Genomic DNA, 26,304 nt, shown 5'->3' with positions numbered 1-26,304 from the left:
AGGTTCACGCCCTCATTGAATCGTACTTGAAATTATCAACAGCTCGGCTGCCCGAGTGGTGTGGATGGGTGTGCTGCGAGACCAAACGCGGGCATACACGTACACCTCTCATGGCGCTGGACGAAGTTCCCTTTAGCGAGAGAATCGTGTCAGCCAAAATAACCATAATCAAGCCAAATGATTAATTACTTGGAGCTCGTTCGGACGTTCACTCGTCCGTTCTTTTCCTTTTCTTTCTTTTTCTCTGGCTCTTAATCCACGAGTGAGGAAGAGTGTGCGTGAGGATGCACGTCACTTTTTGCTTGAGATTGTTTCCTCTTGATGAAGTGTAGAAAGATCGCCACCGATTTCACGTGTGTTCATATAATATGCACAGCTCTCAGAAACTGCATAATATGATTTAATGAATTATTTAACAGCTTATGAACGAGTGCATATAACTGATGTTGGGCCGAGCCTTAATAACAACAAGAGTCAGCAGATATTGATTCAATGCGGAGGCCTCCGCAATGCCTTGAGGCAACTCCAACTCGCATAGAAAAGGATCAATAGTAATTTTTTTTTCACATTTTTTGCTCACGTTTATCGACAGTACAACAACAATAACATCAACAACTACAACAACAATAACAGCAACTGCAATTGGGCTTTATCTGGAGGTTATTACGGATTTCCTGTGCACCAGTGAAGCAAAATTCAATAACTGTACCGCGAGCGATTGCACAAAGAAGACACACAGGAAGTCAAAGGCTGACTTTTTTGCGTGACTCCTTTTTTAACGGTGCGAGCGAGAGAACAGTCCATTTCTTTTTAACTGCGAGGCTTTAAAGACAATGCTTTCTTTGGGCTCACAGCATGGATAATTGTCACTACTCTCGGCGCGAGAGAGTTCAGAGACACTCCGTCAATGAGAAGAGTGACTTTCTATTGAGTTCTTGGACGATTTCGCCTCAACCGCAGGCGATCGATCTCCAAGACCGCACTATACTCGGCTTTGCTATTAAATTTAACCGTCTAATAGGTGGCTATTTTCACGACGCTTGTTCGAATTTAATCATCGGTTTCAATATTTTTGGGGGAAACTCTAAAGCTACGCATTATTAATTATTATAGATGAATTTCGGAAAGAACATCGCGTTTTATAAAGTATACAGAATTTCCGCGGGGATACTTGCTTCATTTTATGCTTCCGGAGCAACGGGAAAATTTAAATTATGAGTTTTTATTTTGTAATGAGCGAAGTCACTCGCAACAAGACTGGGAGGCTTACGGTTCTGATTTTTTACAATCGTACTGTTATTCATTCTTTAAGACTTACTTTATCCGTTGACTTAAGGGCTCAGGTAATCTTGATACTAGGAATGTAGTTAACGTTTTTTTTATTAGTCACTCATTTTAATTGAATATTTGTTAAACAGTGACTTGGTCGTTCTACTTCCCATGTTTTTATTTGTATTTTTGTAGAATCCAATTTTTGAAAGTCTTACCTGTAACAAAAGATAATAAAATTCATTAGAACAGAGTAATGCATGAAAATTCATAATTTTTTTTTTTTTTGCAAAATTCTGTCTTATCAGTATTTAAAACAATTTTGGAAGGAAAAAAAATTTGCATCACATTTCTTAATCAAAGTATGAAAAAGTTAAGAAGAAAAAGGAAGCATGAAAAATGAAATTTCAAAGACGGTATTTATGAATGTTTAGATACGCCCCGAGTCAAGTTGAAAATAAAAAAATATCCATTCCTTGCATCTGAAGAAAAATGAGTTAAAAGTAGTCAGATAAAATTAGGAAAGAGACCAGCAAATCCCTAGGCTACATGTACGATTTTATTAATAGAATGTCCCGTTTCTGTGTTCAGTGCTACGTACAAACTTTATCCTCACAGTAAATCGTTCAGCTTTGCTGTTGCAAGGACTCAGTGAATCGTACTTTTATACATACACACATTTATATACTTAGCGCTCTACTTTGCAAGCACCTGCACCTAATCTAGATTGAATCCTTTTTTTTTCGTTTCTTTACCATACTGCTTGAAGAAGGTATGTTTTCATTCATAGACCATATTTTAATAAAAAATTAGAACAGAAGGTGCTTCAGAAATTTTGGAATTCTTTTTCTTCTCCTAAACAAAGGCTGAAAGGAAAATGATTCAGGGAACTAGATGTGTTGCATTTTGAGAACAAGATTTCATAATTTGTTTCAAGTCTTTCAAGGGCTATAAGAATTACATGCACTTATTATACTGGGAACAGAATATGATGGTGTAAAATTTGACATTCTTTTTATTATTGAAGGCTTCTTTTGCTTTTAAGATTGAATTATAGTATTGATAAATTTTTTCAAGTTACTTGTGATTTGTGAAGTTATTTGAATGTAGGTAAATTCATTTGAATTTCTTTGATTTTTAAGAAGTCGGATGAATACCAACAAACAAAATTAACGTCTGTGAGGTAGAATGAATGTCACAAAAAAAGTAACCAAGCTAAAAAAGACCAGAAACAACCGATTCATGTTTGAAAAGCAATGTACGCGAATCTCGGTCAAAATAAAGTACGCGAATATTAGGCTTTTGGCAGGTTTCCTGAAAAAATAAAAGTTAAAACGTGACGCGAGCTCGTGCGGTAGTCTGTGTATGAGACTTCCTGTCGAAAACTAGAGCTATTCTATATGCTACTGTAGAACAAGCATTGGGTCCATTGTTGTGTATTTTAGGCACTGGCTACTGGGCCGCTCTCACTTTGAATTCATGATTTGTATTGGATTTGATTGCGGTGATATTTGGCAAGGCTCCTTTTATCTCTATTTTTTTATTACCAACGGACGGTGTATTATTTTAATTTGAAAGACGATCATTTCAACCTACTGCAGTGAGAGCCAACTTTTTTATGAAATACTTTCAAATAACAAGATCGACAATATAAACTACTTGGTTCTTATGAATGCACACTCAAATCTTTTGCTTCAATGAGTTGAAATTTCGTCTTACAAAATTATCAAGGTATTGGTGAGGGCAACTAAGGGCTCGAGTAACAAATAACTTCTATTTAAAAATAAAATAAAATATGACTTTTCTTTTGAGCATGATTACCAAAGAGATAAAAAAATAAGGTAATGTTGAGGAGAAAGCGCGAGCGCAAGAGAAAGAGGATAAAAGAGAAAAAGACGGAGGGTTCATAAAAAAGAACGAAGAGTGTAAAAAGTAAAATAAGAGGAAGCAGCAAGCAAAGTACAAGAGAGGGAAGGATAACGGAGCAACATGCAGCATAGCGAGGGTTAGCTCCTCCGTATGCTCTATACAGACTCTAGAGTGCGCGCGTACTCTCTCTTTCTCTGTCTCTCCGTCTCTCTCACTCTTTCTGCCAAGCCACTAAAAGAACCTGTCGAACCGGTTTTGCTGGTCACTCCTCCCCCTTTATCCTGACGTCGCAGTCAGCCGCCGATTCGCGAGTATAGTACTTCCAAAGCTCGAGAGAAAGAGAGAGAAAGAGAGACGTGTCTCGGCGCGAGGCTAAAACTGAGCGAGCCTTCGGACGTACAATAATATGCGCGTGTAAGGGTCAATCTGCAAAGGCGCAGAAATCTCTACCACACCTGCATTTGTCCGATGTGTGCATTGATCTTGGGCTGAAAGTTGGTTGAAACAGGAAATACTCCTTTAAACTCGGCTACATGGATCTAAAAACAGGTGAGCTAATACGCGTCTTGAGCAACCATCGATGCTTTACGTTTCACAGACGAGATTGGCGCTACTGACGTTAAAAATCGTTATCTTTTAAATTTTTATAAGCTACACGCGGATGTTTCATTTATGAATTTTTAAATAAATTTAATAAAAGATTCTATATAAACTAAAAATACACCTTCAATTGAGTTTAAAATAACGTGTATAAAGATATAATGGTATTGGTAATAATACTTTGGAGGAATCACGTATAGGGGCGCGAGGGCATTATAATGTTCGGGTTTTTACCGAGTACTTTGGTGCACATGCTCTCGGCACCGCGTATATAGTATACATGAGAACTATATACAGGCAAGCGGGGTCTCTCCTTCGGTTCTCTTTCTTTCTTGCCTGTGTGTGCTCGTGTCACGGCTTATAGTTTCGCGCGCAATTTCAGACTTCCCGCTCTCGCGCTACTCTCCTCGGGCACGGCATGCGAGAGAGCGTGTGCTGCATATAACGCGCGCAGAACACGGCGTCAGCGGTGTGGTGACGAAACAACACCACATCGTTTGAGAGCGCACCGAGAGCTATAGATGCCTAGACCGCCAAGCTATATGCTTAGATTACATTCTGCCTAGTGGCATGCATATGCATACTCTCTGATCGACTTTTGTGCACTTTGAACACGTATGGACTAGCCCACAGATAATATTTATGCGTACACTTTTATGAGAAGTTGGTATTATTGCTATTTACGTCACGCAAGTAGAAAGAATTAATGATGGACTATATCTCAAAATTTGGAGTACTTTCACATTTAGCAGTCTTTTTGTGTATCGAAGTTCCATAATAAGTATACCCACTTTGCAAAATATTCCAGAAAAATAAATAATACAAAGAAATGGACTGAACTATTTGAGAACATCTAGGCGAACTTCTGCAAAATTAAAAATTAATACGAGTTCTAAAATGAGTCTACACTTAGAGTAACTGGGGCACTCCTATTCTATGTAAATGTACTATAAGTGGAGTGTTTGCATAAAACCATTCAAGGTAATCAACACTCATTTGTAAATCCAACTTAGCACTTAATTTCTTAATTCTTTTAAAAGTTCTTGATTTGAACAAACATGAATCGGAAGTGCAAATGAAAAATGTTCATAGTATATCTGAGATGCATAGATTTTTTTCGAAGTAAGTATGATGTGTCGAAAGAAAAGCAAAAAAATCAAAAATTTCCAATTCAATATTCATGTCAAAAAACTAAGTAAAATATTTGAGTGAGTACTACGAATAAGAGAATTTATTAAAATGCAAATAGATCGAAAATAAAACTAATCGTATGTAACCGGGAGACAGGAAAATCGACGAGTATCGACTGAAATTGGTCCGGATTAGACAAAACAAATACAAATTCTCTATAGCACGCTTGGATACTAACACGAAATTATTTGCAAGATATATTGATTTATGTAAGTTATAGCACAAAATGGATAAAATATAAATTAAACAAAAAGTAAAAAATCGACCGACCAAGAGAGAGTCGCAAGGTTGGTGGGTTGAATGGTCTCGAAGAGCGCAATACTCACAAGAATGATAACAGGGCCGCAAATATGGTGCTACGTACCTTTCACTGTTCTTTGTTCGAGTCTGCTATTCTCTGACGCCTCGAGTTCAAGGAGACTTGTGCGCGATTATGGTGTACGCGCGCGCTGTTAAAACGACGCGCAAATCTCGATGCGGGCGGGAAAAAAATCGTTTCTTGACCTTTGTTGCTGCTGTTACTGCAGCTGTTATTCTTGTTATCGGCGAAGTTCGTAATACAATAAAGCTATTGCAACAGACTCCAAGAACATACCAAAAAATATATGACCTGGGGGTTTTGACATACGTTTGCAAAAAGCCCAAACGATGTTGCAATACGCAAAAAGAAATTAAATACTCTGGCCATATAACATCTACAAATAAGCTCGTTAATGAAAAAATATTGAAGATCCAAATTAAGTGTCACTATTGACTGTGGGTAACTTGTAAGATACTAATTACACTCGAAAGCGATTCAATAGCTAAAGTAAGCGTTAAATTATTCATCAAAACTATAATCGCTTACTAGATATGCCCAGTATAAAATGCGCATAATAGAGATAATAGAAGAAAAAGAAAAGAAAAATGCAGAATACTCAGGAGTGTACAGCTTTTTGCACTATGAAAATATTCTCTTTATTACTAATTATTTTGATCGACAAGTCTTTCCTAGTAACTTCGTAAGCCATCGGGTATAGATGATGGGAAATTTAATTTTTTCATTTCAAGACTACATTGAGAGGAGCGGCTATACTTTATAAGCATGGTCAAGTACAATATACGCTTATTTCAATTATACGATAAATTCGATAACTCCCCTGCGTGAACAGTTTTCATTATTTCTTAATGACGATGAAGAAGGATAAAAAATAACGTCAAATTGAATTTAATTATGCATTTACTCATCTTCCATCCATGAAAGGATCGTGGTCACATAATTGTTTCTTATCATAAATTCCTTGGAACTAAAGGTTCTAAATAATTTTGCATGTTTCAAAATGTAGGTTAGTAACGATATCCGTTACCAGGAAGAATACTTCAATTATAAAAATAAAATGATACGAAATCATACGCATTGAAGATTCTTAATGAAACCAAGTCATCATCAGATAGAGAAATTGCAACACAAATAGCACGTGCAAAATGAATCAGGATTAAGTTCCTGCTGATCTTATAGCAAAATATATGATTAATGTTTGTTTGTTTTTTTAGAAAAAAAATTAAACGATTTTCTAGGCAAAGAGAAAACAACAAAAGCTGATTTAACTTTAGAGGATACTTTCTAAAACGTGAGAATGTACATTAGCTTGATATGTTGTGATTAATCTTGAGTTTAACAGCTGCAGCAATGATAATGTTGTGCAAGAAATCATCATTTTCTTTAGTTAGTCAATAAAATCTTATTAGAATAGACCGATAGGATTGTGTTATTACTGTTGCATTGATTGAACACAGCTTCTTATTTCTAAATGTCAGTACAGTTATTTGTGATTCTAAAGTAATTGGATAGGGTCAACTCAACAAAAAATTGTATTGTCAAAAAATTTTAAATTTTAAAAGCTTCATTCACCAAAAAGGAAAAAATAGGGTGACTAAAGCGATTAAATCTACGTAGAAAGAGTCGAAAATAGTATTACAGTCGGTACACAATAAGTTACAGATGTTAAGAGCTTAGTGGCTATTGGGCTTAGTAAAATCGTTTTGATGGTGTTGCTTATTTCCCTAACAGTGTTAGAAAGTAGTCGACATTTCACGTTTCTTCGACATTACAAATGTATTATTGAGGAAAGAATGCAGGTGATGACATCATCGTAGTAATATAATCTGCAGTTTGGTAAAGTTGCAGTAAAGCGCTGCAGTAAACGTACATAAGGACAAAAGTGAATGGCTTCAACTTGTAATGTCAAAGAATGTCAGAGCGAGAGAAATAATTTGTAATACAATTTGTCATTTTATTCGTATGATTTTTAATAAACTACATCATTAGATAGTATTACATACAGTAAGGACTAGCAGCATAATTTTGTAAATATGTAAACATTTTTTACGCAATAACATTTTTCGTATAACAAAGAATCTTTTGAACAGCTTCAGTGTATTGTATAACCACTTTTTATAATTGGAATTTTCTCACGCACCGTTCGCGATATGAGAACCTTACGCAAACCTTGCAACTAGTATGAGAAATAAGCAAGTAAAGATTGCAAGTTCATTTGCACTGAAGTATTTTTAACTTGAAAATTAAGTGACTCTTTTTTATGGAATAAACCTGTGCAGAAAATTAGGATGATACTTTTTCGATTTCAAGTATTAAGAATGTTTGATTTTGAATGTGGATTTGGAAAAAAGTAAAAAAGAATGTGAAGAACTTGGCTATTAAATGTTCATGTTCTACAACCAATGAACTAGCAACTAATTTGCTTTTTAGTACCTGACCTCCAGCAAATTACCTCTTTTTACACGTAGCATTTCAATTTAATTGATAACAGCCTTGACTATTTTATTCGAGTCCAACTAACTCGTGCTTTGAAACAGCAGACCAAGCCCTTAGATCTCAGAAACCAGTTCAAAAACGGCTATTTCGTTTGCGCCGAGAGGAAAGAGAGAAGCATCAGCTTGATGAGGCACACCTGCTACGTAACTTTTCAGGTATTCTGGGCGTTTCGCCTTCTCTTCTTCAATGTGCAGAGAACCGCAGTTGCCAAGCCAGAATCCGTAGAGTTGTGATTTCTAATGCAGCGAGAAGCAAACTTACTTCACATAAGTATAAAACCGAGATATAATAGACAACAATGTAGTTACATTATAATAGTACTTATTTTTTTCTGCTGCTTACTACGATTCACAAGTATTGTTCATTTTCCCACTAGATCGAAATCCAAGTTTTTTCGGAAAATACGTAATGTTTTTTTTTTCATTCAATTATACATGCTGAATAATTAAGTTATCGGTATTTTCACATCGATAATTTTTGAGAAATAAGCATAAGTTTATACAAAATTTATAAAATTAGCAGTAGAAACTTATCATTCGAACGGTATACCCAATGAACATTAAATTTACTACATAAAAACTTAAATAAGCTTGAAGTGTCAAAGATTCCGTTATAAATGTATAATTTAAACACCGATTATCGTTGATTAAAGGGTACAAAGATATATAAAATAAGATGCATGTATTACCAAAATATAAAAATTATGCACTTATGTACATAAATATCTTGAAAAATGATCATTTTACTGACCTTGATAAAATCATTAAATTTATAATTACTAAAATGGGGAGGCACTCGAGGTACTGCAGCCACTGAATCATCCGTATATAGCAAAATTCAAGTCGATTCTTTTAAGAGGTTGTTAAGAAGAGCGTCTCTCAGCCAATTCATCACTGCAAGTGCAGACATCGCAAATAAAACAAAGCGCGCGCAAATAAAGAGAGCTTGGACATTGATGAAGTTCATGTTTGACGAAGGAGGGAAGTAATTTCGAGGCTAATAATCTAAAACATTAGAGAGCGATTACTCGTAATTTAGCGTATTCACAGGGTTCCCAGACAATAATAAGACCCTCCTTGGGCACAAGTCGTACGTACACTACACAGCTCTATTGATTGTGTATGTGTGTTGTTCGTACAACGCGTATTCATGTACACATTCACGGCATTCGGCTGTCATCAATCCGATCACGAGTCGCACACACAGAGAGATATCTATCTCCGCATGGCTAGTTCGGCGCTTTAGCGAGTTTGATATACATACAATAGCTCGCATATATACGTGCCAAAGAACCTATATACAGTACATAAACAAGTGTGTGTGTGCGAGTACTTGTGTACGATCGTGCACATACGTACATATATCATACGTACGTATGCTGCATGCATACACACATAGCGTACGGAACGGCGGCTCACGCAGTGGTAATTGGGTCGCTGCACCGCGTGCATTCGCACTGTGCGCCGTGCACAGAGTACTTCAAGAGAGAGAGAGAGAGAGAGAAGGAGGAGAGAGGAAGGAGGGGACTCTGCCGATGCCGACGCTGCTGCTGCTGTTGCCCGTGATCGTCGTCGCATGACGCAAATTACAACTTCATATACAAGAAATCTACTTGCAAATTATTGCTCGACCATAGCGGAGAGTAGTACCCATAATGACGCGCGAGGAGCACCGGCGACACGCCCACGCTCACTGATTCTCTTACTCGGGGGCACATTCGGAGTACTGATTTTGTTTTTTCAACGATATTTCAATAAGTTTGTATGAATTGAAGATTTGTACAAGCTGACGAGTCCATGAAAATAGACATAATTAGTTGTAGCACTGACTATTTGAAAAGTTACAAAAATGTAGAAAATTTCTTTTCTAGAACTCGTTTCTGTACATCTATTTCGAACGAACCTCATGGTTTTAGTCTAATTCAATTTTTCCCCTACCTCTCCTAGCGGTGCCAATTTGGCCAATTAATACTGTAAAGGCGATTTAATTATCGACTTCGCCATACTTTTATGCAAAGTAGCGTTATTTCGCTCAGCACATTTTCGTCGACGAGACTCTGCTGCTCTACAACTCTTCAATAATTCATAAACCTTAACAGCTAGATCGAACTATTTATTACGCTGGCATACTAGAGCAGTTGTACAAACTAAAGCTACTGATCTATTGAACAACTTTATATGTAGCTATGTGGTATACTATTGCACGTATACTACTGCTGGTCCATTGTTTAGAATAGTAAATAATGAGCATCTTAAAAAGTAAAACTATGTCTTTTCAATGGCTGTTTGTGCAACCGACTAAAATATTTAGGACGATATGCCTGACTATTTTAATTTTGCGTTATTATTTTTCATTAAACAGACTCACTGTTAAAAATCAAATTAAAATTTATCGATATTTAACAGCGTAAAACTCTACGCGAGTACAGGTTCGAGGAAAAAGGCAATAGAATTTTTTTTTCTACAATTGTTTCATCGATCAACATTTCACTAACGGTATCCAATACTAGGTCACAATCATATGAGAAAACTTAACGGCTGACTTATTTATAGGCTTTAATTAATTTAACTTTTTACTATGAGAACTCTTACACATATTTGCGCGCGCCTATAATTTGATATGCGTTTAATGCATGACTAGATAATTAACACATTTTTTTCATACGTGAGAATTGAATAGGGATCATTTCAGTGCGTGCGACGATGTCAAATACTTTCGACCTACTTGCAAATTCATATGAAGCAATGATGTATTTTCTAATCGATAAATCAGTCTTTTGTTATAAACATCCATGAGTCAACCGCGCACAAAGCAAATACAGGTAAACAGAATCGAAGCCCTCGAGACTGAGACCAGTAAGTACGAGCCGAAAGTCCGAAAAACATTAGTACGAAAGTCAATGATGGTAGTATTCCACAAAGCAAACAAGTCCGCTGGCAGTATTGTAGCTCGCTTCGCGCAACTTGCGCGACTCTACATCGCTGGCGGCTATATGTGCAGCGCAGTCGGGCGAGCTCGGGCGTACAACACTCCGTATTATGCTACAAACATACCTCAGCGGAGGCAGGTGAATCGATACTATCGCTCGGAAAGAATAATAAGCCGAAGATCCTTCGAAGTCATTTTGTTTTCCTCGCGTAAAAAGGCGCGGAGCGTTTCGAATAAGTTTGCCAGTCTGTTAGTGACGTCGACTGTATCATGTACCGACGCAGCGCCAAACAGACTCAACTTTGTGGTTCGCTCTTGGCAGCGCAGAAAACTGCCGTGTATAGGGTACACGTGCACACATATATTACTGCGAAATAGAGAGACAGAGAGAAGAACGACTCGCGGCTAAAAGGATGCGGTCGTTCTGAGTCGGTTGTACACTGCAGAACGGCGCGCATAACTGCAGGAACGCCAACTTCGAGCGAACTTGACGCGACTGAAGGACGTAGATTTTGAAGTGTATATATGCTGTCTGCAACCGTGAAATGGAGGGCGCATTGGTTTCGTACTTGTTGCCATGCCGCTGTTTGCGCGAGCTGAGTTTTTGGAGAAAATTAATAGAAAAAAAAGCGAATGGTCTTGTTAGGCTTATTAAATATGTTTAACTACTAAGTGATTAAGTTTTGAGACTTTTTCTCCTTCGCCAAACAAGTTTGTCAATGATATATATTGTAGAGTTTTCAAAGTTCGAATGCGGTTTACGGAAATTAGACAGTTATTCGTGAAATAACTTTACTTCGGCTTAGTTAATTTTGACATTTATTTATATTGCAAAGCCATACAATTAATTATGTACAATTCAAAATTTTAAATTTATATTTTTAAGCTTTTTCAATCGATGGTGTAAATTTTTTAAAAGCAAAATTCCAAATGAATTAAATTTTAATGGTCGAAGCGTCGAAACGATTGAACGAGCAGACACCTGGCCCACAGAATTAATGGTCGATGACCTGAGACGATGCGCAGTTGAGAAAAACAATTATCATGTAAAAGAGATGCCTCGACAACATGTTTTCTTTGTTTCATTTCGTGCAGCTTGTTTCATCGATGAAAATATACAAACTAATGAGCAGAGCATCGAGTATTTTCTTGGGAGCCTTACGTTCGTGTTTGTCTTACAGTTTCCAAAATAGAAGAAAATGATGAAAATACATGGGTAGGCAGGAACAAGTATTGTATCGTGCGCATACTGGTCTACCAGGATGTTCGTAGTAGCAGATATAGTATAGTAACGAAACGCGTGCGTGCGTGCGTATACGCGAGCAGTGCACGGTGCACACACGGTCTCTCCGGAACGAGCATCAAGGACGAGTAGTATTATCGCGTAAGGGTTTCCTGAGCCCACGCAACAACCGGAGCCGCCGCCAGCGCCCAACATGGAACGAGTCGTGGCGCGCAATCACCGTATATGTCCACGTGGATCCACATCGCTTGCACAGCAACATACATTGTACTCTTCCTCTCGTCCGAGGAATAAAAGAAGCAGGAGGGAAAAAAAATAATGGCAAAAAGAGAGAAAGAGAGAGAGAGAGAGAGGACGCGCACACCTACCATGGCTATATGTGTTAGACCTCGCGCGGCCAGGATGGAATCGCGATCGGCCACTTGATATGACGCTAACGAAATAACCGGTTAGACCGGTTCAATATTTGGTTTTCTGCACTCATACACATACAAAGGCCCTCTCTCTTTCTCTCTCTCTCTTTCTTTCTTTTCGACCGTTGAAGCAATCATGTATTTTCGATGTTCGAGAGAAAGAGAAAGAAAAGTTTTGAGCGAGCGCGGGCGTGCAGCACCGCGCGAGCCTGTCTCGTTTGTGCGCGCGTGCAAAAATTACGATACGTACGCAAACTACGCACGTGTTTTCAAAGACCTGATATTGAAACTTTTTTTTCTTTTATTTATTTATACAAAATGATGAATACGATGATTTAACTTTAATGTGAATTTTTTCAAGTTTCAACATTTTTCATCATTTACATCATCGTTCGGATTTTACTATCATTATTAAAAAATTTGCGTGGACGTATCATATCAAGAGTTTGTTATTGTTAAGAAATTTCAAAAATACAAAATTCAACAGCCCGAAGTATCTACATCGAGGAAAAAAAGAAGAAGAGTGTAATTACTGACACAATAAGTTGAGATTGGCAAAAAGTAGTTTGTGAGCATTCCAGAGAGTGAACATTTTATTCTCGAGCTTCATAGAATTGAGAGAGAGAAAGAGAAAAAGAGTGAGAAAGAAGATTGCACAGCATAGCGTGTGTATAGGAAAATACAGTTGAGATGATTAAGCCACCGCGGCGTGGACTGCAGGCCTCTCTGCTGCTTATACTGCACTGCAGCTGCAACGGGAGAGGCAAAACTATACTACTGTGCAAAGTCAGTCTGCAGACTAGTTTTACGCATTCTTTGCAGAAAGTGTTGATTCTATAGTAGCACCGATAGTACTACTTTCTCTGTCAAACGACATTGTCGCTATATATACATACAAACTCGCGAGGAGAGCAATTACACTTTTCACAGCTAGCTATAATCTTCAGCTGTTTGTTACGACAATGCGACGACGAGACTTCAATGAACTCTTTTTTCCTACTTTTGAAAGTTTTACCTGCGCGAGTACATTTTCACATTCATGCATTCAAACCTCTAACTCCTATGCAGAGAGTTCGCGCGCATAGAGCACGTAATATGCGAAAATTGCATAAAAACTTGTTTTGTGCAATCCGATGTTGTATAGGATAAGCTCCGAAACGGCGTTAGGTTTTAAAAAAGGTATTACTGTAAAATACAAGCAAGAGTCAACCGACTCGCGAGTATATAGTTTGAAAGGCAAAAAATTACACGCAGAGGATGTATTAGGTGTATTACACGAGAGAAAGCATGAAGGAAATTAATAAATAAAGAGAGGACGTACATCGTTGGAGTTGCGAATGTAACGTCAAGACCGAGAAAGAGTGAATGATAGAGAGAGGGAAAGAGAAAGAGAGAGAGAGAGAAAGGTTAATGGGATTTATATGCATCACACAAAAGTGCGGGAGATTGAATTATTTATGTAGTCTTCATCTCTTTCGCACGGAGCAACACTGCATCACCGTCATCGAATGTAAATAAAAATAAAACGAGTGAAAGAAAAAAAGCCATGCACGAGCGAAAAAATAATTCAACTCGTTCGTCTGCTATTACATCAAACCTTTTGCAGTAGTGCGCGCGCCCGCGAAGTTTAGCTCTCATTTTTGCTCTCTGAGTATAGTGCCACGGCTCGCAGGCCAACTTAATAGTATCGAATCGACCTTGTGTATCGGAATTTACGGCGTGTATCTTTCCTTTCGCCGCTATATTATATACGTGCATATTATTAATTGCACTGTTTGCAAGTCTCGCGGTAAGCTTATTAAAATTCACTCATTAATGTTTGACTTGGATAATATTGTATATAAATAAATATTACATATCCAGTGCACAGGAAAATCCTGAATTTTTCGCATGCGAATGTGCACGCTCTCTTCATGCTAATTAAAATAACTCCACCAGGGGGATTCAAGAATCATGTTTATTTTTTGACAATTATAGATTTAAATAAATATCAATCAATGTTAAAAATACATGTGTTGCAACAGCGATGAATAATTAATAGAGAAAACACTGATAAGGTAAAATTATCATGCATGGGCCTAAGAGTAATCATCAATATAGAAACTGAGTGAGTGTTAGTTTATTACTCAACGTTACAAAGAAAGAGTGCAAACATCAAACCCAACTGTCTACATTATGAATCGAATATATCATGGAGTACTTCGATTCGATAAAAATTTGAAGTATACATTAATAAGCCATGGCAAGGCTGTAGTCATGCGTGATCGGGGGCGATCGGCGGCTCTATCACGCGTCTCACAAATTGCACGAGCGAACACGGAGACAAAAAAATTGTAACGGCTCGTATTCATTACACATTTTTACAAAAAATAGAAGCAATTCGCAGTGTAGTTATTTCAGCAAGTCGTACACTGATTCGACTTCCGATTCCAGAACGATCGGACTTTCACGAGATTGAAATTGGAAGTAGGTATTATATACGAAGGAAAATAGTGGTGTAGTCATTACCGCCTCGATATACACCATCGTCGTATGTATGGCTATATAGCGGGAGCAGCCGCGTCAATCGGCAGAATATAAACTGCTGAGGTGTTGAAATTAATAAAGACGCGGAGCCGTGTGTGAGAAAACCGACGCACTCGTGATATATTACACGCTTCGACGGATCATGCCCGGCCTACGAGGCGAATCATGCCAATATATAATACTACACGAGCCCAGAAAAGTCAAAAGCCCGATTCTTGTCTGCGCGGATATTGTATGTATAGCGAGCGAGGCAGGGCGAGCGGCAGGTGTAGCTCTATTCTAAACGCTGCGCTAATGTTTTAAAACTCTCTTTCGCCGATATAACCTGCTGCTTGCGTGCCGCCGCTGTATATACCGTCCCGCGAATTTACTTTATACAGTTTCTCTTTTCTCCGTTCGCCGTATAGATATTGCACGCGTATATAGACGCTCGTATACACTTGTAAAATAGACACGTTTTACCTCAACCGAGAGATTTTTTGTATTTTTTTTAATTGACTGTACGAGGCAGCAGCGTCTGCGAAAATAGCTATTCGATCAACGCGCCGAGAGCGTATATTCGTATATATTATAGAAAGCCGTGATCAAGGATTGTGTGCGTGAGCCGCGCGCACCGTTCGCTCGTACGTGAGTATGGGTTTGCGTGAAAGTGGACGACGGTATGCCGACGCTCGCGCGAACTCGCATATGCCTCAACACATACAAACACAACCGTACCAGTACTTTGTACAAGCAGCAGCACAGCATCGGCAGCGGAAAAAAGTGACGAGCAAAAAATTACCCGTGTATATAATCTGCATTTCACACGCTTATTACCGGAAAGTTTCGACATTGTTTTGCCGCCTTCGCGTATTATATGCTCGTTTGTTAAAACGTTTGCTCTCCCACCGTCAACCCCTTTGTCACACTCGACCTTCGAAATTTTAAGCCTACCGAGGAAGAGTCAAAAAATAATCTGCGAATTTTTGGTGGCGATGAAAAATCTCCGGAATCGCGAAAGGTGTCAAATCCTCGATCTTGCACTGGTCGTTACGCAGTCACTCGTGCACACCAACTTCAAGAGAGGTAAACAAATACGGCCATTGGAGATGCCAAAAGGGCCGGGCTCGAGCGTTACTATTCATCGATGACATATAAATAACGCATAGGCGCGTTTCGTGGAAGCATACCGATACACGGCCATTAGTTATAACGCAGCTCGCGCTCGGCACCATTTATACGCGCTACAAGAGCGAGCGAGCGAGCCCTGGCTGCAGCATGCGTGTATTTTATGTTATACGTATTGAACGTTATGTACGTCGCCGTGGCTCGCGAGGCTTTCCGCAGGTTGCAATTTTCTCGGCCGATGGAATGTGGCTCCGCATCACCACTGCCTCCATATACTACCGCCGCGGGCTCGCCGCATTGCCGCGCGTTGCTCTCGACGTTATATTACTAATATTTCTGCGTATAACGGCCCTCGCGTCTCATCGTGGAAGGAGGGAAAAGCGAGCCTCGCGAGAGAAAATTCTAATGCACCAATGACGGATTATTTCTCGATTCGTGCATCGTACATATATCCTGCAGATAGTTGAAGCCCGTTCGGTATGCCGCAGCGAGAGGAGAGACGCGCGACCAGTTACGAATGCGATGGAACGCGTTCGAAATTTGAAATCGAGATCGTTGCAAAGTGAACGTTTTGTCGCTTGAATCGTCGTACGATACAATATTATCGTGCTCCAACAAGTTGCTGCCCTGATAATACGAGCGAAGGAAGATTTTCGCCGAATTCCATGAGAAATAAACACAAACCTTGAATCGAAGCGAATCCAAAGATCGCCAGCATCAGGAGACCGTTGATCATCTTGGCGGTAGCTCGGTACATCTTCGTAACGGGGAGATATTTGTTTTTGTCTCTTTCTTCGTTTGTGAATTTGCAGTTGTCACACTCGCGCACACAATATTCCTAAGAATATCACGATGTTACAGATGTATTCTATAGCGAATAACCACAAAACAATAATATATTCTCGTTCACGTAGCAAAAACTGTGTCGCTGATTCACTAACAAAATTCACACAGATTGATTTATTTATTTATTTTTTTCAACCACCGGGGAAAGAACGGAGGAGAGGGGAATATATCTTGATATTTTCACGAGGGCTGTTGTGTATCAATCGAACGTCAAGCACTTGTCATGCGTTGTAAATTTTGAAACATAAACTGCTGGAAGAGCTGCTAAATGCACGGGGATCCGTAATAACTCTCTGCGTGGGCAAAAGCTCGGCGGCGGTACAGCAACGACCGGATGGCTCGGCGCACAGAGTCCGTCTGCCGGCTAAGCGCGCGCTAAAAGACGGCGAGCCGATTCGAGCGCCATCTCGGCTCGACTTTGCCACCCTCTCTTCTTGATATTTCTCTCCTTGCTCCGTGTGCTGCAGTTGCTCGCTTTGAATCTGCAGTCTGCACAACGGTGTTTTTCGCGAACGCACCGCGCCGCGTACGCGTATTCTCCTGCACTGACATGCTAATGCTGTGCTTCTGCGAATTACAACGCTCACCGATCCGAACGATGCGCGTACGAAAAAACGGTTGACGATCAACTTCGAATTTTTAAATTTTTATGAATCAACCGATGAGAGAGTTGTAAGATTTTGAATAATTGACGCTAAATCTTAGGATTGGTTTCAAATCGTGTTTAATAGAATAATAAAAAATTATTCATTTTAGAATCTATATTTTCAAAAAGTTTTTATTTACAATAAGAACATTCAATCAATCATACAATTAGCAACATTATACCGGACTTATACTAATGAATTAATCAGTTTTTTTACATCTCACCATTACAGTAATTTAATTTACGTAGCTTATGCAACCTTCGTGATGTATTAATTTTTCGCTTTTTATATTTTGAAAGTATAAACATATTTGTTTAAAACTATAACCAACTATTACAAGACTATAAAAGTATTTACACTTAACTGATCGAAAAAAAAGAAAAAAATAGCTCACATTTTGATTATATTATATTTTAAGCTAATTCGCTCTGCACGTCAATAGGCGAACTTCAGTCTGCGCATCTTTTTAAATAAGTTATTAGATAGGCTATGACAAATTTTTATGATTTAATTGACAGAAGTTTAAAAAAATTACAACTCTGAATTTCATTTGAAAAATACATAAACATTTTTATATACTAAAATATCTAGTCATTTAATGCACCAAAAAGAATTTTACAAAGATAAGTGATTAACGAGCACAAAAGTGTAGAACAAAGAATTTTCAGACATATGAACCAATTCTAACTTATTTTAAGTGTACAACAGACTGAAAATCGTAGGTTTTTAATCGTAACAAGTTCATGATTTTGTACTTATATCAAGTTACCAAATATTATTTGACATTACATCTACACGCTGAACTAAAAAATATGAAAATCTACCGTATTTACAATAATTTTGTTACTTATAGGTCGTTGATAGAGAATTTGACCAAAAAAATTATGGAGTACATAGTACTCAACTTATTCATATATCAATGACATGAATATACATGTCTGCATAAACTTAAATTCGATTAATTCATTAAACAATTGAATGCAAATCAATCAAGTAGCTCAAAAAATTGAATACCGTATTTGAAAATTACACTCATTTTTAAATATTGAAGTACTCTAAATTTACAATAAATTTATTTTTCACGATTTTTTCCGATAATTATTAAATTAATTAAGTTCATATTTACTGAAAAAATTGTCTTTCACGATTTTTAAAAATTTAAAGTTTACAATTTATATCTAAGTCATTAAAATTGAACTTCGCCATAAATTCATTACTTTTTAGAAGTTAATGATATTGAGTATCAACATCATATTTATAGTCTATTTAACGCGTTTTTGTTGCCTCAATCTGTATATATCATTTGCGGGAGGTGGAGGTAAATCCTCTTCTTCACTTTCTTCACCATTAATTCTAAGTCGCTTTCGTTTATTAGGGAGACTATTTCCTTCTGCAACTTCATCAACAATCCAGTGAACAGATTTAGCCAAATCAAACAATTTGGTGTCACAACCATTGTCTGCAACCGGTGCAGGGGCTGTAATAATCAAAGTGAGTATTTTTATTAAAAATACAGCTTTCAAACAATATAGCAATAGTAAATGCCAAATAGTTTATTGAGTTTTATAACGCTGTCTAAAGTTAGGAAACCTTATCTTAACTTACCATGTTCAGGTAACTGTATACGACTGAATACATCCATAAGCATATCTACAGCTACAAATGGACCTCTAAAACAGTCCGGTGGTGGTAGTATAGTACATAGCTGAGCAGCTGATGGTGGCAATGGAAAAGATCCACCTATAAAATTTTAGCAATCAATTAAAAATAAAATTCAAGTTGAATATAAATATCATTAATATTTTTTCACAAGTTTTTCACAGTTACATACCTGGAACAGGGTGTTCACCAGGAAGGGGGTTTACTTTTGGTTTGAACGGAATCATTTGTGATATGTCTGGTCTAGGCAAAGCAGCAATTATTTCTTCGGAATCAGCTGCTCTTGGAGCTGGGCAAACACCATTTCTATTAGTCGTTATTACTTCCATGTACCCAATTGACTTTAATTCAATTGGCGTGCAAGGATACAAATCCAAGAATTTATAACGATCGACTAATTGAGCCGTTTCTTTGCCCTCGAATTCTTTAAGCTGTAATTACATTTTAGATTATATGAATTGTTACATTATTTTTTTGTCTTAACAGTAAAAATATGTAATATTTTCCATTTTACCTTATCTAAAACTGCACTCCTTCGTTTTTCAACTTTTACTATACTGGCTAAGTCTCCTATGTTTGATTCAAACTCTAAGAATCGATTCCATATGTCGCTGAAGAATAAAAAATATCACGTTAAATTTATTCATTGACAATTAAAACATAATAAAGATGTATTTCAGAACTTACACTGATTTTTCTGGTTCCAAACTTCCAGAAGACAAAACCCTCTCGAACAAAACTCTAGTATTATTGTCCTCTGCAAAAAATATAAATTCCAATTAACTATGAAGAATAAATCAATTTCAACAAACATTTTTTCGTATATTCACCATTTAAATGTGATAAATAATCAATGTAGCAAAGAATGTAGTCAGGATTATCACCAAATTTTTTCAAGCCTAATTCGAAAATGCGAAAGGCTATGTTTTTATCTTTAGTACAGTAATATTCCATTAAGGCTGCTGCAACGTAGATATGGTGTTTGCATCGAGAGTCTTCACGAGCCCTTTTGAAAACAGTTCTGGCTGATTTGATACCTTCTGCACGCCGAGCAAATTTCATATATTGAACATAAGCCTGAATCAAAAAATTGAAAAAATTGTTGATCAAGAAAACAACAAGAAAAATTATAAATGAATAGAAATGAAATTATATTGTGTAAATTGTATTATAAAGTAGGATATATAATTTAATAATTTGAAAGAAATAAAAAGTAATAATTTTTTAAAGATTTATAATAACGTAAAAAATAAACAAACATATTTTGTTGATGTAAGGCGGACCAATGAATACATTAAGATGTGTTATCAATAACTCATCCACCTTAACATGTTCAAATTCGATTGAAAAAATGTCAAATAAATTTAATATCTCAATGAATTTTATGTATGAGAAAAAGGATTTTTTTCATGATGTTTGATGTTTCTACAACCATTGAAAAATATAATTCACCAGTTATCAACTCAAATTGAATTGTAAGGTAAAATTATTAGCTTCAGTATTTTAAATGAAATGGTCATAACATATTTTTAATAAAAAATATCAATGTTTCTCTGAATAGACGTTGATCTTGACTATGGATCAATTTCCATGCCTTGTTAGAAAAAAAAATTTACAACTTACCAAGGTTGGATCGATGTCAGGCATATCAAGAAATTTTTGGTAAATTTGATGCACTTTTTCATATTTTATTCGCCCCTCTTCAAAATCAGCATGTGCAAAGTATAACAACATATTTTTTGACAAAAGGGTATTTGTTGCGCGTTCGAACATTGATGCAGCTTCATCACTCAAATTTTTTGCGCCATTTACGTCACCTTTTTCGGTAAGTATTTTAGAGCTTTGTTCAAGAAAGTGAGCAGCCTGATGCCAAACGGCTGGATGATGACCGAGACATAGTAAACATTGATCTATTGCAAACATGACTCTACGAGCAACCAATGAAGTATCTTCAGTCCTCAAAGGATTGCCTTTCTCCCAAGAAATATATTTTTTCCATAGTTCAACCTGAAATAAAATCATTAATAAAATAAATATTCAAGCTAAAATTAATAAATGATTGATATTAAAATATCATTTTCAAAACATATAAAAACTATTTACTTGTTTAATTTCATCAGGGTGTCCAGTAGGAGGTACACTAGGAGCATTTCTGTTAAGTCCTCTAGTGGCTGCTTCCAACTCTTTAGCTACTCTTCTCGCATTCATGTAATCTCTTGATCTTTCAACCGCCATTTTTTCTGCTATAATTGGATTGATATTTTGCTCAAATGCCATGTAATCTTTCCATAATTGCTCCATATTAATCATCGGATTCACAACACCACGTTGATAAACTTTACGTACTGCGCTGATTCTTTGATTTTCAGCATATGAACCTACTGCTTCGACACTTTTAAGAAATACAATATAATCATTCCAAATACTATATGAATGTATATCCATTCCAATTTTATCTAAAGCAAAGTCATAAGCTTGAGCCATTTTTTCTCTACAAAATTTTTTAAAAATTATAAATTAACTGCTTTTACACTTTAAACATTTGTATATTAAAAAAATTATTACTTACTTATAAGTTGTTAAACTTGCTTTAGTTTCTTTCACGTATGTTAAATATAGTTTCCACAGTTCTATATTTAAAATTTTTATAAGACATCTCTGGAATAGCTGTCAACCAACAAAAATTAAGTATTAATGAAAAATATTGTTAAATTCATTGACTTTCTCCCATCGAGAAAGAAAAAGGGTGTTGCCACCTACTTACTCTCTGACAAGAAGTCAATAATTAGTTTATTATCTTCAAGAGTTTATAAATAAGTGTACACATACTTAATGCTAATACACCACACATTGAAATATAATAGGTTTAAACAAAATTATATCCAGTATTTTTTAAAAATGAGTAAATAAACCATTGATTTTCGAATTTCTTTTATTTACAGATTAAAAGTATCAAAATATGTATTTTTTTATTTTAGGGATTGAAAAAATTTAAACTTTTCATTCTGAAAATGTTTTTATTTTCATTCATTTTTATTCCCATTTACTTATATGAAGCATATTTCTTAGAGACTAAAGAAAATTGAAGACTATGAAATGACATAAAATGAACTCTTCCCATTTTTTCTTATAGTTGCATAATCTATTTCATGCCCTACTGAATTAGTAGTGTTTAAAAAACTATTTGAGATGTAGTGATGAATCATTTAATGTTATTTCTAATAAGACTATTTAATTCAAATGTATTGTATGAAATTCAAGGAAAGGATAGGCATCTGATGATCTTAAGATCGTTATAAATTACTGCATTTTCAAAATTCAGATCAAGGAAAATTTTTATGGAAATGAAATTCAAAATCAGTAAATGAAAACTCAGGAGGGAATATAAGGCTGGTATGTTTAGAAGGTTATCTTCTTTTTATAAATTGATAAATTTATAGAAAAAATTATCATCTAAATCAACTCAAATATGAAATAATATAATAAAAAGAAAACCACCTCCTAAACACTTTCAGCATAAAATTTGTCAATGAAATACGCGAATTTTTCATAGAGAAAAGCATTTTATTCACTTCACGACTTTGTAAAGTGTCATTATCACATTTCACACTTTGTATTAACCTATGCTATTAAATGAACTATATTATTGTATGACTTTCCTGGCAAGACTTTATTATGTTTATAAAAATATAAATATTATATAAGTTACTTTGGTAGGAATATATCAAATGCTAAAAAAAATGAAATAATTTTCCTTAAAAAATACATTGATCAAAAGTAGTTTTTTTTTAAATACTTTGAATAAAAAAAAATTATAATGCTAATATCACAGTTTAAAGCTTTTTTTTCTTTACAAACTATAAATATATCAAAATGTATTTTCAAAGGTTTTTCATTTTTTCTTGTATATGATTAATTGTATTTTATTGAAAGAAATATTTTGTCAAACCACTTATACATTATTAATTGCAAAAGCCTCAGCTCTAACATACCTTTTCTACTTTTTCATAACTGCGGTTCTTCATCTGAAAAAAATTAATTTATTAAGTATGTATTCAATTTTGTAACAAAGATTAAATTCCAAGTGAATACAATTAATTACCTCTTGTTCAATATAAATTTTCCAGTATCGACCAGCTGAAGGAAAAACAGCAATGAGTTTTTCAAAAACAGGCCTAACTTCAGCTATGGGTCGATTCTGTGCTTCTCTGATTAATAAAGCCCATGCCTCCAAGTCGTATGGTGTTTCATTGACTGTCTTTTGAGCTCGCTGCAATTTCTCGTTCCCCCAGTCCTACAGGAAATTACGATCAAGTTTAGTTTCTTTAATTTTTGATCAAATTAAAATTTTTGTATGAATAGAATTAATGAACCTGTCGGTTCATCACTCAGAGTTATGTACTAGTTTCAACTCTGAACGCTCACATGAACGCTCTTCTATTTTTTATGCCATAAAATATTTTCAGTAATGAAAAAACCTTAATATCCTTTAAACTATCTTGAAAAACAAAAATATTAAATTTGGTAAAATAATCAGGATATTCACACCGGTTTTTTTCATAATATTTTTCCTTTGGTATCTCTTGCTTATCTATTTTCCAGATCACCAAAACACAAAATTAAGCATTTTAAGTAATATCCACCAGGAGTTTTTGAAAGTACCTTAAACTAGTTACTAAAGTAAGATGTATAAGTTATTTTACCAAAATTTATACAGTTTTACAAAATTGTACTTGAAAAAAACATAAACTAGTATGTAGTTTTGAAAGCAAATGTACCTAATTAAAATATAAAATGAGTAGGAATTAAAAGGTAAAAATTTACTTGTTTTCAATTCAAGCCTGTTATTGGTTGCCTTTCAAAAAATGAAATGAAATGAAATTAAGAGATATTGTAGATTACTTCTCAAGTAATCCTGAATCACATGATTATACAAAGTAAAAACAAAATGTCATAAAAGATAAACGGAGACTTGTGGGTTATGTTCGATATTTAATTCGTTCCCAAGCAACACTAATTGTATGAAATCAAGAAGCGAATTAATAAAATTGGTTGAGCAAATTCATTTATTAATGCAAGCAAATTCGTTAGCGTGAACTTACGAAATCGTCGATGTCGCCCATGTTGACGTCCATTATGATCCGTTACTTGGTTTTAAAGCAAGCTACGAACGGCGTGGCTCTTAGATGCTGATGCAGCTCGATGCTCCGTATCGTCGACGAGCTGACCCTTCAACCCCGGATTCCTCGTGCAAATGCGTCGAGAACGCCGAAATGAGTTTTCGCCGACCTTCGGGAGTTGCTCCGTAGGTGGAATTACACGATTTATTGCGTCTTCCTCTGGATACGTAAAGTCCAACGATGCAGCTGCTGTATCTGCAACTGTCCCCACCGACTCTAACACACTGACGACTGAAGAGTGTAGGTATATGTATACGGGACGAGCGAGCACGTGTGGGTGTGGTGTAATTGTACATACAAAAGTGGGCTGTGTCTATGTGGCTACAGGCTGCGCATACACAAACTGCTTGTCTCGATTCTTCTTGAAAACGCGCGAAATTTGAATTTATTCACTGTTAAAAGAGCTAATCTCTGATTATTTTTAATAATAAAAAATTAGTGAACACATATAAAGATGCGATAATAAAGCGAAATTTGCGAACAATATATAAATTATTATAAAATACAACATGGAAATCTGTGCACGTGCGTAACGCACTCTGAAGCTATTAAATTAATTTATTAAGTAATAATATTGATGAATTAATATGTGTAAATTTAATATTCTGGAGCTGTTCTAAACCGTCTTAAAGGTCCCTTCGTTATTAATGAGAATTTTTCATAGTTTTATTCACGTTTCTTGGCAATTTGTTTTAATACAATCGCTTAAAAATAAACGGAACAGTGTGAAAAATAATGTTCTAAATTTTTAAAAGACGTTTGGTTATATGAAAATTTTTCATTTTTTATTTAGTTTTTCACTGAAAGAATTTTCAAAATGGCTTGCAATTCAGACGGTACAAAATTAGCTTTCGATAAATTTCACTTAAACCCATGCCTCCAAAAGTTCTGAACGAATTGTCACAAAAAAGCCAAGACAATTTTTTCGATGTGAGGTGAGATAATTTTGAATGATTTTGGATAGCATTTCACAATTCTTCATGCGAAATCAGGCTAATTCCAACTGATGATAAAGATTACAAATTAATTCAAAAAAATTATTTAAAAAAATAATCATACATTAAGTACTTAATTAATAATACATTTATATCGAAAACTATTTACGAGTATTTACAAATTAAAACTTCTTTGAACTTAACGAATCTTTAATAAAAATGAATTCCTTTTCCTTTCAACCTTTTCAAGAATGCAAATTATTGTCAAAAGCTTATTACGCGTGTTTGTGTTGTGTAGTAAAGAGTACTCAAGCATTTGAATCCTTACATACTTTGCGTACATGAAATACAAAGTATACGTAAAGCCTTTTGATGTATCAATGAACAATAATAAGTATATTTCTTCAGTACATCTACCAACTTTGATGTTCTTTACAGCAATATACAATGCACATAATATAAGGCTAACCTTTACAAGATTTGAGGCATCTGTGCAGGAGGCCATTGTTTATACGCAGCATACGGCAAAACTTGCCGAGTGCGTTGGAAACGCGCAAGTTTACAACTGGCAAAGTACACTAGTCTACGATACTGTTTACCGATGGCATACTTGGCGCGCAACTTTTCACTGGCACTCAACGCTGCCGGAGATTTGCCGCCGCCGCTGTCGAGTTGCCGTTTCGCCCTGGAAATTTAATACAAATCCATCATTTTTTTCTTACACACGCAAGTTGCTGCTTTCCTCCAGGCTCCATGTAAAATGAACTCGTTGGAGTGTTGTGCGTTGGTGTCATTTTTCACTCGAATTGCACGGAAAATCGTGCCTCACTTACATTTGCGAAATTTCAAAAACCCAATTTCAAAGATTCTCTAAAGCCGGAAAATTTCCCGCAAAATTGAAATTCTAGGTCCCCAGGAAGATCATAATATCGATAAAAAATTAATGAACAATATGTGCTACAATTTACATTTGGATGTTAACAACTTTATTTTTAATCAAATGGACGTCCGAAATTTCACCGAAGTTTCCAAATTCGATCAGGAAACTTCAAAATTAACGTGAATCACTGAGTACG

General features: G+C 35.9%; 2 protein-coding genes across 4 annotated transcripts in view; both read right to left on the bottom strand.

Moving 5' to 3' along the window:
* LOC106652599 (fasciclin-3-like) overlaps window positions 1-17,150 on the bottom strand; it is a 210,316-nt gene extending 193,166 nt beyond the window's left edge. For all 3 annotated transcript variants that reach the window (XM_014371650.2, XM_014371652.2, XM_014371653.2), the window contains exon 1: window positions 16,646-17,150. In XM_014371650.2, coding sequence (XP_014227136.1) covers window positions 16,646-16,718 — 73 coding nt within the window. In that variant the 5' untranslated portion in view covers window positions 16,719-17,150. The remainder of the gene's footprint in view (window positions 1-16,645) is intronic.
* Window positions 17,151-18,549: 1,399 nt separating this feature from the next.
* LOC106652598 (protein suppressor of forked) lies at window positions 18,550-24,576 on the bottom strand. The gene is made up of 12 exons (XM_014371649.2): window positions 24,216-24,576; window positions 23,216-23,407; window positions 23,106-23,138; window positions 21,683-21,780; window positions 21,217-21,604; window positions 20,737-21,120; window positions 19,944-20,190; window positions 19,801-19,870; window positions 19,628-19,724; window positions 19,286-19,544; window positions 19,060-19,194; window positions 18,550-18,931 (listed from the first exon to the last, which is right to left on the bottom strand). The coding sequence occupies exons 1-12, from the start codon at window positions 24,246-24,248 to the stop codon at window positions 18,717-18,719; spliced, it is 2,151 nt and encodes a 716-aa protein (XP_014227135.1). The 5' UTR covers window positions 24,249-24,576; the 3' UTR covers window positions 18,550-18,716.
* Window positions 24,577-26,304: the final 1,728 nt, after the last annotated feature.

Source organism: Trichogramma pretiosum, unplaced genomic scaffold, assembly GCF_000599845.2.
Source record: "Trichogramma pretiosum strain Unisexual culture from Peru unplaced genomic scaffold, Tpre_2.0 scaffold26, whole genome shotgun sequence".
NCBI lineage: Eukaryota > Metazoa > Arthropoda > Insecta > Hymenoptera > Trichogrammatidae > Trichogramma > Trichogramma pretiosum.
This window is presented reverse-complemented; position numbering and strand designations above follow the sequence as displayed.

Excerpts from the sequence above, each read along its gene's own strand:
- LOC106652598 (XM_014371649.2), bottom strand. The coding sequence starts at position 24,248 with ATGGACGTCAACATGGGCGACATCGACGATTTC. Across the intron at positions 23,408-24,215 it reads TGGGCGACATCGACGATTTC|GACTGGGGGAACGAGAAATT; the intron begins GTAAGTTCACGC and ends AATTTCCTGTAG. Across the intron at positions 21,605-21,682 it reads GCAAGTTTAACAACTTATAA|AGAAAAAATGGCTCAAGCTT; the intron begins GTAAGTAATAAT and ends AAAATTTTGTAG.